Source organism: Saimiri boliviensis, chromosome 14 (assembly GCF_048565385.1).
Source record: "Saimiri boliviensis isolate mSaiBol1 chromosome 14, mSaiBol1.pri, whole genome shotgun sequence".
Taxonomy (NCBI): Eukaryota; Metazoa; Chordata; class Mammalia; order Primates; family Cebidae; genus Saimiri; species Saimiri boliviensis.
Genome location: NC_133462.1, coordinates 19243735 through 19257881, shown reverse-complemented (window position 1 = coordinate 19257881; position 14147 = coordinate 19243735). Strand labels below are relative to the sequence as shown.

General features: G+C 39.7%; 2 protein-coding genes across 7 annotated transcripts in view; both read left to right on the top strand.

Annotated features, from left to right (window-relative positions):
* Nucleotides 1-3: 3 nt before the first annotated feature.
* The window catches only part of ZNF573 (zinc finger protein 573), a 29664-nt gene continuing 15520 nt past the window's right edge, over nucleotides 4-14147 (top strand). Inside the window, exons 1-5 of one of the 5 annotated variants that reach the window (XM_074386458.1) lie at nucleotides 4-94; nucleotides 4613-4703; nucleotides 6011-6055; nucleotides 7869-8001; nucleotides 9785-9877. In XM_074386458.1, the coding sequence (XP_074242559.1) occupies nucleotides 4695-4703; nucleotides 6011-6055; nucleotides 7869-8001; nucleotides 9785-9877 (280 nt within the window). In that variant the 5' untranslated portion in view covers nucleotides 4-94; nucleotides 4613-4694. The other 4 variants (XM_074386460.1, XM_074386461.1, XM_074386459.1 and 1 more) reach the window with 4 other exon arrangements.
* The window catches only part of ZNF607 (zinc finger protein 607), a 55664-nt gene continuing 51317 nt past the window's right edge, over nucleotides 9801-14147 (top strand). For both annotated transcript variants that reach the window (XM_074386454.1, XM_074386453.1), the window contains exon 1: nucleotides 9801-9877. The gene's annotated coding sequence lies outside the window, so the exon portion shown is untranslated. The remainder of the gene's footprint in view (nucleotides 9878-14147) is intronic.

The following is a 14147-nucleotide window of genomic DNA, read 5'->3' as shown; positions in this document are numbered from 1 at the left end:
CATGGATCTTTAGGCTTGAACTACATTTCCCAGAGGGCAGCGGGAACACCCAGTCTATGGCTTCCCTTCCGTTTTCGCGTGGCTCTTTTGCAAGGTGAGTTGAACTCATTTCGGGATATAATAGGCACAGTGTACTCGCAGGCGGGGCTCTGGGCAATCAAGTTAAATTGGAGCCCAACCTGCATCGTCCAGTTTGGTGGAGGAAGCCCTTAAACAGTGGAAGCCTGTTGTGTGGATGACCAGTTGTTATCGGAATCTCAGGCCTGTGGGTGCATGAGCGGCAGAGGGTTTTGAGTGCGTACGTGAGAGAATGTTGTATATGTCAGATGAGGAATGTTTGAGAGTGTGTGAGAGAAACTGCGTATGAGAGGCTGGGATGTGCCTCCTTGACAGTAGGTGCGGGTGTGAGGCTGTGACAGGTGAGTGACTGTGCTTGAATGACGGGGATATGAGGTGCGTTGATGCGGTGGCACATTGAGTTGTGGCTGTAGCTCCCCTCTCTCCTCATAGCCGCTTGTGGCTGACACACACACAAAATGTCTGCGAGAGGGAAGTTGGATTCTAATTCTAAGTGAAATTTTCCAGCAAGAAGGCACTGACTTGCCGTGAGTTTGGAAACGCCTGCGAGGTTATTTCCTAGTGAGCTCTGAGAGCAAGCTGCTTGTCTCAGAACCTTTTCTTTCCCAGAGCTGTGACCCCAGGAACCTGCTGTGAACTCATACCCAGATTCCAGCCTCCCTGCCACCTCCATGTGTTCAAGTGTGTGAACAGGGAAGTTGTGGAGGGTATTGTGTATCCAGGCTTTCCGTGCTTCAATGAAAGCCTGATAACTCATGATTCTCTTCTCCCTCCCTGGTCCTGCTGTTTCTCAAAAGGACTCTGATGAGGAGGAAAAAGTTCTTTCACATCTAAAAATCAGGGTTTATGCTACTTGCCTTTTTTTCTTTCATAAGATTACCAGTTTTAGGGCATGCGTTCCTTCGTCTAAAATGTGTCTGAATGTCCTAATAACAATCTACTTTATTTCTAGTAGATGTTGGGAGCCATTGAGCTGAATCTCATTAACATTGTTATATTTGGCTGGGCATGGTGGCTTATGCCCATAATCCCAGCATTTTGGGACTTTTTCCATATAATGACTTCTGGCTGGGTGCGGTGGTTCACGCTTGAAATCTCAGCACTTTGGGAGGCTGAGGCTGGCAGATCACTTGATGCCAGGAGTTCGAGACCAGCCTGGCCAACATGGTGAGACCCCCCATCTCTATCGTTAAAAAAAATTTTTATAGTGACTTCTTTTCCTCTGGGTAGATACCCATTAGTGGTATTGCTGGATCAAACAGTAGTTCTGGGCAATAGAGTGAGACTCCATCTAAAAATAAATTACATATATATATATGCAAATAAAACGATTCAGTTTCATTTCACAGAATGTAGAAATAATCTCTGATGTCCAAGTGCTTCTAAGTACCTATGGTATGAAATTTAGATCTATTGTATCTATCGTATTGGAAACACTGTTCACACAATAGACACTCAGAATAGATAACAGCTGAAACATGAGATAGATAGTAAAAGTTAGGAAGAGGCATAGAAATCACCATGTCCTACTGAAGAGCAGGATTTAGGCTGCTGTTAGATTCTTGTCTAATATTGTTTATTGAAGAGAATTGTATGCTTACATACAATGTATAGTTTGTGAATATTTTTTTACTACTCAGGGGGTTGTCTGTTTACTCCGATGATTCTTTTGCTGTGCAGAAGCTTTTCGGTTTACTTAAGTCCAAAAAGTTTAATTAAGTCTATTTATCTTTGCTTGTGTTGCATTTGCTTTTGGGTTCTTGGTCATGAACTGTTTGCCTAAGCCAATGTCTAGAAGAGTTTTTCCAATGTTGTCTTCTAGAATTTTTATGGTTTCAGGTCTTAGATTTAAGTCTTTGATCCACCTTGAATTGATTTTTGTATAAGGTGAGAGATGAGGCTCCAGTTTCATTCTTCTACACGTCGCTTGCTAATTATCCCAGCACCATTTGTTGAATAGTCCTTTCCCTACTATGTTTTTGTTTACTTTGTTGAAGATCAGTTGGCTATAAGTATTTTTCTTTATTTCTAAGTTCTCTATTCTGTTCCATTGGTCCATATGCCGGTTTTTTACTAGTACCATGCTGTTTTGGTAGTTAGAGACTTGTAGTATAGTTTGAAGTCAAGTAATGTTATGCCTTTAGATTTGTTCTTTTTGCTTAGTCTCACTTTGACTATGCTGTCTCTTTTTTTGTTCCATACGCATTTTAGGATTGTTTTTTTTTCTAGTTCTGTGAAGAATGATGGTGGTATTTGGATGGGAATTGCACTGAATTTATAGATCAGTTTTGGCAGTATGGTCATTTTTGCAATATTGATTCTATCCATCCATGAACATGGGTTGTGTTTTCATCTGTTTGTGTCATCTATGATTCTTTCAGCAGTGTTTTGTAGTTTTCCTTATAGAGATCTTTCACCTCCTTGATTAGGTGTATTCCAAAGTATTTTATTTTTTTGCAGCTATAGTAAAAGGGTTTGAGTTCTTGATTTGATTCTCAGCTTGATTGATGCTGGTGTATAGCAGTTCTACTGATTTGTGTGCATTAATTTTGTATCTTGAAACTGTACTGAATTTATTTATCAGATCTAGGGGCTTTTTGGATGAGTCTTTAGGGTTTTCTAGGTATATGATTATATCATTGGTGAACAGCGAGCTTGACTTCCTCCTTACCAAGTTGGATATACTTTATTTTTTTCTCTTGTCTGATTGCTCTGACTATGGCTAGTCACAACTTTAAAATGCTAATAATCAAGCAAGGGTCATAAATTGTAAATAGGAAAGGGTAAGTCAGTGTATAGTGAAAACCACTAGAGAGAGTCAGGTGATATGTCTTGGGAATTCATGTGGAGGTGGCATTGATTAGATTCTGGTCATTCTTGTAACTAAGCCCATGGAATCTATATGGAAGCTAGTGAATGTATTCTGCAAGGTTTTACTGTCTAATTTTTTCTTCAAGTGATGTTAGATAAAAAGCGAGACTGGGCCAGGCATGGTAGCTCATGCCTGTAATCCCAACACTTTGGGAGGCCTAGGAGGGAGGATCTCTTGAGCCCCAGAGTTTGAGAACAACCTAGGTAACATAGTAAGAACCTGTCTCTAAAAAAATTTTTAGAATTAGCCAGGCATGATGGTGCACATCTTTAGTCCCAGCTACTCAGGAGCCTGAGGCAGTAGGCTTACTTGAACCCAGAAGCTTGAGTTTGCAGTGAGCTATGATCACACCACTGTACTCCAGCTTGGGTGACACAGCAAGACCCCTGCCCCTTTAAAAAAAAAAGAGAGAGAGAGAGAGCAAGAATTTAGCAGTATCCTGTACGACACTGTGACTATGTAGCAAAATAAACCCACCTTTTAATACACACATTTGTGTGTGTGTGTTTGTGGGTGTACACATGTATTTTTTGAGTTATTGTATGAACAATGTTAAAATGATTATGAAATATATTCAAAAGAATATCAAGATAGCAACTAAAAGGAAAGTAATGGTAACATATGATCATGTAATGTAACAGAACAAATAAATTACCAGACTTTTTCAATGTATTGATGTCCTATAACCTGTCTCTCAATGCTTGTCTCTCTTTTTAATGATTCAATGATATTATACATTCTATTTTTTATCTTAATTTTCTGTGGACAGTATATCTGAATTTTTTTATTTTTATTAAATATGTTTCCCTACTTAGCATCTGGTAGTTTCTTGGTATTCTATTACATGAATATTTTTTATTTTGCAAGGCAGTTTGTACTCAACACAGAACCAGTCCTAACCATTTCCTCCTGTGTTGTGCTCTCTCTCATATTTTGACCAATTTCAACTGATTCTGATGCCATAGAAGAGGTTCTAGCTTGAGGCCAGGTGTGGTGGCATACACCTGTAATAGGAATAGTTTGGGAGGCCAAGGTCAGAGAATCACCTGAGGCCAGGAGTTCAAGACCAGCCCTGCCAATGTAGTGAAACCCTGTCTCTACCAAAAACACACAAAAAAATTAGCTGGGTATGATGGTGCACACCTGTAGTCCCAGCTAGTCAGGAGGCTGAGGCAGGAGAATCACTTGAACCCTGGAAGCGGAGGTTGTGGTAAGCCAAGATCTCCCCATTGCTCTCCAACCCAGGTAACAGAGCGAGACTCTATCTCAAATAAAAAAAAAAAAAAAAAAGAAGGGCCTCAAGTTTGAATGATAAGTCCTCTTTCAGTCTTGAAAGGTGGGAATAAAGGCAAGTGAATCTTCTCATGGAGAAACTGAGCAGTTTAATCTCCTAGATCAGCCTTCCCAAATTGGAGTCTCGTCCAGAAAGCCCCTTGCTATCATGTCTGGATCTGGTTTTAGTGAGCAAGTGACTTACTGTAAAACTACCTTTGGATAGCTGGGTTTCCTGGGGTTTGAGGGAATGCTTAGATCCATTGTCTGTTTTTCCCTATGTTATGTGTTCACTTGTGAGGGATTAATTTGGAAAGAGAAATAGAGGAGCAGAAAGATTTTATTAAATTAAGTCATACTGGGAACACTAATGTTCTTTTCTTCTCTCAGCTCTGGATTCTCAGGAGTTTGAATTTTTCCAGTATCGGAACTCTGCCAAGTAGGACTGATCGGGTCTTACAGTTCTAAAACCATGATCTGTGTAAGTTGATTAATTCTGTTTTCTTGCAATATGATCGTAGGTTATGTGGATTTTTTCATTAACCTAAAACTTCCTATTTAAGAAGTCCTTCAGTTATCTGCTCCCTACTTTCTTCTAATGTGGTGAATAGTGATAGCAAATAACTGAGTTTTCTCCCCATGAGTATTTTCTGTCCACTTTTATATTTATGGTCAAATGTATTCAATACTTCTTTTTTTTTTTTTTTTTTTTTTGAGACGGAGTTTCGCTCTTGTTACCCAGGCTGGAGTGCAATGGCGCGATCTCGGCTCACCGCAACCTCCGCCTCCTGGGCTCAGGCAATTCTCCTGCCTCAGCCTCCTGAGTAGCTGGGATTACAGGCACGCGCCACCATGACCAGCTAATTTTTTGTATTTTTAGTAGAGATGGGGTTTCACCATGTTGACCAGGATGGTCTCGATCTCTTGACCTCGTGATCCACCCGCCTCGGCCTCCCAAAGTGCTGGGATTACAGGCTTGAGCTACCGCGCCCGGCCAGATGTATTCAATACTTCTATGCTTATTCTTCAACCAAAGGCTATGATAGAGCAGTAAAGGAGTGAAGTCTCAACAGGGAACTATTTGAGCTTCCTTTATACGTCCTTAGTTTAGTGAATTAGAGATGTTGCTCCTATTTGGATACCCTAGGTAGGCTTTGACATTATCCATAGACCTGAGTTTTCTAGGCAAATAGGATAGGATTTGGTTATCAATTGGTCTGTCTTAGTATGTGATGAGAGCTCATATTCTTTGAGAATTTTAGAATTGTTGGATATATACATGGATCTTGCCAAAGAATTAATGAGAGACAAGTTTTTATTTTGTGGTTGAATATGTTCTGTCGAACTTGGGTGACATCTTTTTGATTATGAGTCGTCCTATATCAGTATACATTCTGGAATAAGAAAAGTATTAAGTGAGCCGGGCGTGGTGGTTCACGCCTGTAATCCCAGCACTTTGGGAGGCCGAGGCGGGTGGATCACGAGGTCAAGAGATCGAGACCATCCTGGTCAACATGGTGAAACCCTGTCTCTACTAAAAATACAAAAAATTAGCTGGGCATGGTGGCGTGTGCCTGTAATCCCAGCTACTCAGGAGGCTGAGGCAGGAGAATTGCCTGAACCCAGGAGGCAGAGGTTGCGGTGAGCCGAGATCGCGCCATTGCACTCCAGCCTGGGTAACAAGAGCGAAACTCTGTCTCAAAAAAAAAAAAAAAGAAAAGTATTAAGTGATGGAAGATGGTGATAAATGAGAATAGTATCCTGAGTTGTCAATATGTTGATTTCCAGAATTGGAGAAGACCTTTGAAATGTTGTCCAACAAAGTATATGAAGGTAGGCTAACCATGGTGGCTCATGCCTGTAATCCCAGCATTTTGGGAGGCTGAGGCAGGAGGATCACTTGAGGCCAGGAGTTTGAGACCCCTTGCAAAAAAGCAACACCCCTATTTCTACAAAAAAAGTACAAAATCAGCTGGATGTGGTGGCTTGCACCTGTAGTCCCAGTTACTCAGGAGGCTATGGCAGGAGGATTCCTTGAGCTTGGGAGGTCAAGGCTGCAGTGAGCTGTGATTGTGGCACTGCACTCCAGCCTGGGCAACTGAGTGAACCTGTCACACACGCATACACAAAAGATTTAAAAAACTTATATGGCGCCGGGCGCGGTGGCTCAAGCCTGTAATCCCAGCACTTTGGGAGGCCGAGGTGGGTGGATCACGAGGTCGAGAGATCGAGACCATCCTGGTCAACATGGTGAAACCCCGTCTCTACTAAAAATACAAAAAATTAGCTGGGCATGGTGGCACGTGCCTGTAATCCCAGCTACTCAGGAGGCTGAGGCAGGAGAATTGCCTGAAACCAGGAGGCGGAGGTTGCGGTGAGCCGAGATCGTGCCATTGCACTCCAGCCTGGGTAACAAGGGCGAAACTCCGTCTAAAAAAAAAACAAAAAACAAAAAACAAAAATACTTACATGAAGGTAGGCTTGGTTTGGGGGCTTAGGCCTATAATCCCAGCACTTTGGGAGACCAAGGTGGGCGGATCACCTGAGGTCGGGAGTTTGAGACCAGCCTAACCAACATGGAGAAACCCCATCTCTACTAAAAATACAAAATTAGCTGGGCGTGGTGGCACATGCCTGTAATATCAGCTACTTGGGAGGCTGAGGCAGGAGAATCGCTTGAACCCAGGAGGCGGAGGTTGTGGCGAGCCAAGATCCCACCATTGCACTCCAGCCTGCGCAATGAGAGTGATACTTTGTCTCAAAAAAAAAAAAAAAAAAAAACCCAAAAAACCAAAAACATATATGAAGGAAAAAGATGGATTAAGTCTGAAATATTCGCGATAAAACTGATCGTTGCACAGTAAATACAAAATATATTTGTCAAAAGAAAAAAAAATGCTGTGGTGTACTCTGACATAATGATATAACTTGAAGCTTGTGGAAAAGTCTAAAAGCTTTTTTTTTTTTTTTTTTAATATGGCGATTGGCCAGTGGCTCACGCTTGTAATCCTAGAACTTTGGGAGACTGAGGCAGGTGGATTGCTTGAGCCCAGGAGTTTGAGACCAGCCTGAGCAACATGATGAAACTGTGTCTCTACAAAAAATACCAAAATTAATTGGGCATGTGTTGTACACCTGTAGTTCCAACTACTTGAAAGGCTGGGCCTGGCAGTCGAGATTGCAGTGAGCCGTGTTTGAGTCACTATATTCCAGCCTGGGCAACAGAGTGAGACTATGTCTCAAATAAATGAATAAATAGAACAAAATAATAAAATATGGACATTATTAAATTTGGCAAGGACATCCCATTTTTTTTTAACTGTTAAAGGAAAAATAGAAACTCATGTTTATTGGGAATTTAAGCATCACACAACTAGCAGACTATGTAGTTGTGTATTTAAAACTTTATTGAATTTTATTTTATCCATTCCTCAGGAGGTCTGAATTATTGTGTAACCCCCAACATGCAGAAAGATTTGTCTGTGGCAATAGGATTCTTTAGGAATATGTAGACATGCTGCTTTAGTCTGCTACCAGTCATTAGCTACATATACTATATCACTCCTTCTCTCTAATGTGCTCTTCTAATCTCCTGTCTTTCCATCTTTAAAATGTTTTCAAAATTTTGTAATGCATGGGTTTGCAGTTTCAGGAATTAGTGACATTCAGGGATGTGGCCATAGACTTCTCTCGGCAGGAGTGGGAATACCTGGACCCTCATCAGAGGGACTTATACAGGGATGTGATGTTGGAGAACTATAGAAATCTAGTCTCACTGGGTAAGTTTATTTGTCTCAAGTAATTTAAAATGTGATCTGTGATATGTTACCTTTCAACACAGTGAATTTCAAGGCTGTATTTTGAGACATACTTGAATTTCTCCTTCCTGTTCTTAGAGAAAGGTTTCAGCTCTGTCAGTTTGACAATGGCTGTGCCACCAAGCACCATCATTTTCTTCATCCTTTAGAGATAGTCACGCGTCCTCCTGCCCCTTATGATTGCCTAATATCCAAGAGGCTTGTTTAAAATTATGTATTCTTATTATGAAATTATGTATTATTAGTCCATGAATAACCATTGTCCAGGAATCCTGGTTTCCTATGGTGTATATTTCTTCTTCTTTTTTTTGAGACGGAGTTTCGCTCTTGTTACCCAGGCTGGAGTGCAATGGCGTGATCTTGGCTCACCGCAACCTCCGCCTCCTGGGTTCAGGCAATTCTCCTGCCTCAGCCTCCTGAGTAGCTGGGATTACAGGCACGTGCCACCATGCCCAGCTAATTTTTTTTTTTTTGTATTTTTAGTAGAGACGGGGTTTCACCATGTTGACCAGGATGGTCTCGATCTCTTGACCTTGTGATCCACCCGCCTTGGCCTCCCAAAGTGCTGGGATTACAGGCTTGAGCGACTGCGCCCGGCTATGGCGTATATTTCTAAAATGCCTACAGATATGCTTTGTCATCATCTGATCCACCTGCAGGGACAACAGACGCAGATTCATGATTTACTCTGAGTATAAAAACCCCTGTGACTTATATAGTGCTGGACTGGATGAATAATATTCATTGAAATGTGAAGAGTCCACATTTCATTTCCTGTAGCCAATTTGTATGATTTCTTGTTGAAAGTTATAATTGATGAGCTTTTCATTGCGTTTGAATGAAAATTTTACATATCAGTTGGGATGCTTTTTTTTTTTCTCTCATACAGAAATAATAAAATAATTAAGTTGGTACAATTGTGCTCATTATGTCCCCAGGCATCTTTGGAGGAGAGGGGAAAAAAAAAAAAAAATATATATATATATATATATATATATATAATAATAATAACTTAATACTCAAAGAACTATGTGATAGTTTTATTGTGATTATCTTATTTATTTATTTATTTATTTTTTCAAGACTGGGTCTTGTACTGTTGCCTAGGCTGGAGTGCAGTGGTGCAGTCATGGCTCACTGTAGCCTTGACCTCCTGGCCTCAAGTGATCCTCCTTCCTCAGCCTCCTGCGTAGCTGGGACTACAGAATACACCACCATACCTGGCTTTAAAAAAAAAAAAAATAGAGATGAGGTCTCACTGTATTGCCCAAGTTGGTCTCAAACTCCTGGTCTCAAGTGATCCTCCCACCTCGACCTTCCAAAATGCTGGGATTACAGGCATGAGCCACTGCACCTAGCTAATAGCAGTATCATTATGACCAGTTTATTTGTCAAATTGGAATAATGAGTTGAAGTCACATGGCCAAAGTCACAATGTTGGTAGATTTAAGAGGAAGAATTTGTGACCCAGCCTCTGGCTCCAGAGAGCTTCACAGCTTCTTTGGGGTGGTAATATTTGGAAAGAGATGTTTTATAAGGTCACAGGTTAAATTTTCTCCTAAGAGACAAAGTGTGTATGAGTTTACATTAAAATAGGGTTTTACTGTACCTACTTCATTTCTTCAATCATCTCACCCCTCTTTTATTTGAGGTCCTTAGTTCATTGTAAATTTAACCAAAGCTCAAAGATTTCTGTGGCTTTTGTTTTTATTTTTATACCATGTGGCATTTCTTTTCTTATAAGGAGGACATTCCATTTCTAAGCCAGTTTTGGTTGACTTACTGGAGCAAGGAAAAGAGCCCTGGATGATTTTGAGGGAAGAAACACAGTTCCCAGGTAAGGAAGGCAGGGGACGCCATCAGGGCTGGTCACAACCCATGTGGTAGGAGAAAGGAGACACTTTTGTGTTGTTTGTAAATTCCTCCTCCAAGACACCCAGACTTGTGGAGCAAAGGCCTACAACCTGGTGGGGAATAAAGATCGCAGCATAAGCTCTTGGAGTTTCCCTCTTGTCACCTGGGCTGGAGTGCCCAGGTGCAATCTTGGCTCACTGCAACTTCCACCCACTGGGTTCAAGCCATTCTCCTGCCTCAGCCTCCCAAGTAGCTGGGATTGCAGGCATGCACCCCTATGCCCAGCTAATTTTTGTATTTTTAGTAGAGATGGGGTTTTGCCATGTTAGCCAGTCTGGTCTCAATCTCTTGACCCGCCTTGGCCTCCCAAAGGATTACAGGCATGAGCCAACACGCCTAGCCCCTAGGATCCTTCCTAGGTGACTAGACAGTTATTTTATTGCCAATCTTTTCCCATCTGATGTGACAAAGTGTTCAAGGCTTATCTTGTGTATTTCTTGTACTAAGCTTTTAGTCAGCCATAAGTTTGCTGGGATTACACTCATAGACATTTATTTTCTTCCATGAGTTATAATGCAGTACTATCCTTAGTTATTTTTCTTCCGCTTTGGCCATTGGGAACTCTTTCCAGTTGGCTCCTGTGCCTTTTCAACCTGCCCTCATCCTTTGGTGAGTTTGTTACTTTCTGATACCATAGGTTGTTAATCTAGGATTATCTTATATTTTTTCTGCTATAGCCTTGGAGTCAGCCACTTGTGTAAAGGAGCACCAGTTCCTTTTACTGGAAATAGGATTTAGAAACCCATATCTAAGCTTAGGTATGCTGATTGCTCCTGGACCCTCTTAGTGCTAGGCCCTTTTCACTCATGGAACCAGCAGGTATGTATGTATGTATGTGTGGCAAGGTGGCCAGTTACTCTGGTGTATTTCCCTGTTTTTTCAAAGCTGCAGCTCCAGAACATGCTTTATACAAATCTTAAAACTCCAAATCTTGTGTGCGAACAATGTCAGTCTTTGCAGTTTGCAATTCTTATCAGTGAAGCTGAGAAAAAGAATTTTCTTCATTTCATCCTGTCTAAGTTTTACATATACATGCCGCATTGGCTGTAATATCTAATCGTTCATCCAGTTGCAGTCAAAATGACCAAAGACCAGTGAAGGTTGATATGCCATTATTAAATTAGGATAAAGAAACTAACAATGTAAGTTTTACACTCTAACTTGAACTATAATTTTTAAAAAGGAATTTGAAAAATGATAGTTTTTAAAAATCCTTAAAACTGAATCTATGATTATATTTTATTAGATTTTTATAAGCTTTTGAGTTACAGTTAAATTAAACTTCAGATCAATTAAAACAGTTATTTTACTTAATGTAAAAGAAATTTTCTCTCATATTGCCATAAATTTCAAATGGTGCTATGTTCTTATCAGAGATTAAGAACTTGTATAACATATAATTCTATAATATGTAGTTGTATACTTCTATATTATGTGATTCCTTATTTTATTTGTTTGTTTATTAGAGATGGGAGTCTCACTAGGTTGCTTGGCTGGTCTCTAATCACTTGGCTCAAGCAATCCTCCCGCCTTGGCTTCCCAAAGTGCTGAAAATACAGGTGTGAGCCACCTTGCTTAGCCTATAATTAGTTATTATTGATATATTAGAAAGCAATTGATTTTTAGTTTGAAAATATAAGCCATGCTGATATATCTTGGTTATTCTGGTAGTTTATATTATTTTGAGTTGGACTTGTGATATGTTTATGTTGTTTCAAAATATTTATTTTTCTATATTTAACAACATTTTTCATAAGTTATTTTTAGGGTGTCTATATACTGTTGACTTCCAAGATTACCAGAAATTTCTGTTTATCTAGTAAAGCTAAGCTTATCAAATTTATTGCAAAAAGGAAGAAGAAACTCTTGAAAGAATAACAGTAGTATCTTAAAATAAGAAACCAGGAAAGTTATTTATCAGGTTTTAGAACCACATTGGGTATTTTTCTTTTTATTTCTTTTTAAAAACATGCTCCACAGAAAAGTAGCAATGGGGTAATTTTTTTTTTTTTTTTGAGGCAGCATCTCATTCTGTTGCCAAGGCTGGAGTACAGTGGCACTATCTCAGCTCGCTGCAACCTCTGCCTCCCAGGTTCAAGCAATTCTCCTGCTTCAGCTGGAATTATAGGCACCTGCCACCATGCCTGGCTAATTTTTATATTTTTAGTAGAGACAGAGTTTCACCATCTTGGTCAAGCTGGTCCTAAACTCCTGGCCTCTTGATGCATCCGCCTCAGCCTCCCAAAGTGCTGGGATTACAGGCATGAGCCACCAAGCCCAGTTGTTCTTTCCTTTTTGATTATTTGATGTACTAGCTTTAAATAACACTCTTTTCCATGGAATATTATAAAAATTGATCATACAGCATTCATGGATGTTTGTCCCAAAATCAGCATTTTTACATGAATTACTTCTTTAGATGTTCTCCCAACTTTTCTAGGAACTGTACTTTTATGTTTTAGTCCTATTTTTGTATCTGACATTGTGGTCATTGTATGTTTCCAGTTCTCCATTTCCTGGCTATAGATAATGACCAAAGAGGCTGTCAAGATGGGATTATGAGAAATAAATTGTGAGAGTTCTTGTATATTTAAACTATTGGCTATTTTTGTAGTCAAAATATACTTTGGATACCAAATTCTTAATTTATCTTACTTTTCTTGAGAACTTCATACCTATTGCTCCCTTACTTTTTGAGTTTAAATAAAACGAAGTGTAAATCTAATGCCCACTGGACATTTCGTTCCTTCAAAGTGACTTGATCTTTTTGCCTGGTAGGTAAAAAAAGGTTTTCGTTTTTTGAAGTCCTAGATCTCTAATAGTATGTGCTTTAAATGTACCATTCCAGTTAGTTTTCCTTAGGATACATAGTGGCTTTTTAATATGCAATTCATGTGCTGATAATGTCCAGAAACTTTTCTGGAGTAATAGCTTAAAGTGTTAATAGTCTTTACTTCTTTTTATTTTTATTTTGAATACCATGTATTTGCATTTATAAATATTCTACTTCTTTTGCTGGTCTTCCATAGCTACTGTTTTCTGTTTTTTAAAAGATATTTTACTGTGATAAATAAGATCTAGTATTTGGTAGTATAACAAAGTGACTATAGTCAATAATAATTTAATGATACATTGTAAAATAAGAGAATATAATTGGATTTTTTGTAACACATAGGATAAATACTTGAGGTGATGGATATTCCATTTACCCTGAAGTGATTATTACACATTGTATGCCTCTATCAAAATATCTCATATACCCCATAAATATATATATCTACTATGTAGCCACAAAAATTAAAATAATAATAAATCTTTTACTGTGAAATATAATAATTTTGCATTCAATAAATGTACACTAATATGTAACTAAAATATATACTACAGTTGTGTGCCACATCCCCTGCCCCAACTCCAGCTAGTTTTTTTTTTTTTGAAATGGAGTCTTGCTGTCTTACCCAGGCTAGAATACAGTGAGGCGATCTCGGCTCACTGCAAACTCTGTCTCCCAGGTTCAAGCGATTCTCTTGCCTCACTCAGCCTCCCAAGTAGCTGGGATTACAGGTGCCCACCACTGCACCTGGCTAATTTTTGTATTTTTAATAGAGACGAGGTTTCTTTATGTTGGCCAGGCTTCCTGACCTTGTGATCCACCTTCCTCAGCTTCCCGAAGTGCTGGGATTACAGGCGTGAGCCACTGCGCCCAGTAACCCCAGCTAATCTTTTAAAAAATTTTTTTGTAGAGACAGGGTCTTGCATTTTGGCACAGGCTGATCTCAAACTCCTGGACTCAAGCAGTCCGTCCACCTCAGCTTCCCAAAGTGCTAGGATTATAGGCATGAGCTACCACGCTCAGCCTGAATTGTTTGAACCCAGGAGGTGGAGGTTGCAGTAAGCTGAGAGCATGCCACTGCACTCCCACCTGGGTGACAGAGGGAGACTCCATCTCAAAAAAATAAAATTTAAAAAACGTTGAATGTAAGCGTTTCATTAGCTTTATACAAGCATCGAGGGAGTGTACTCTTTTACCCCCTCTTAGAATGTCTGAAGACATGCTCCAGAAAAACCATCTGAACCTTCAGTTTCTGTTGTGCTTTTTAAAAACTTACTCTAATTACGTAATGCTTATAGAGTTTTCCAGGTTTTCTCTGTGTTGATTTTGTAGTGGCCACTTTATAGAGTTGTATGCATTT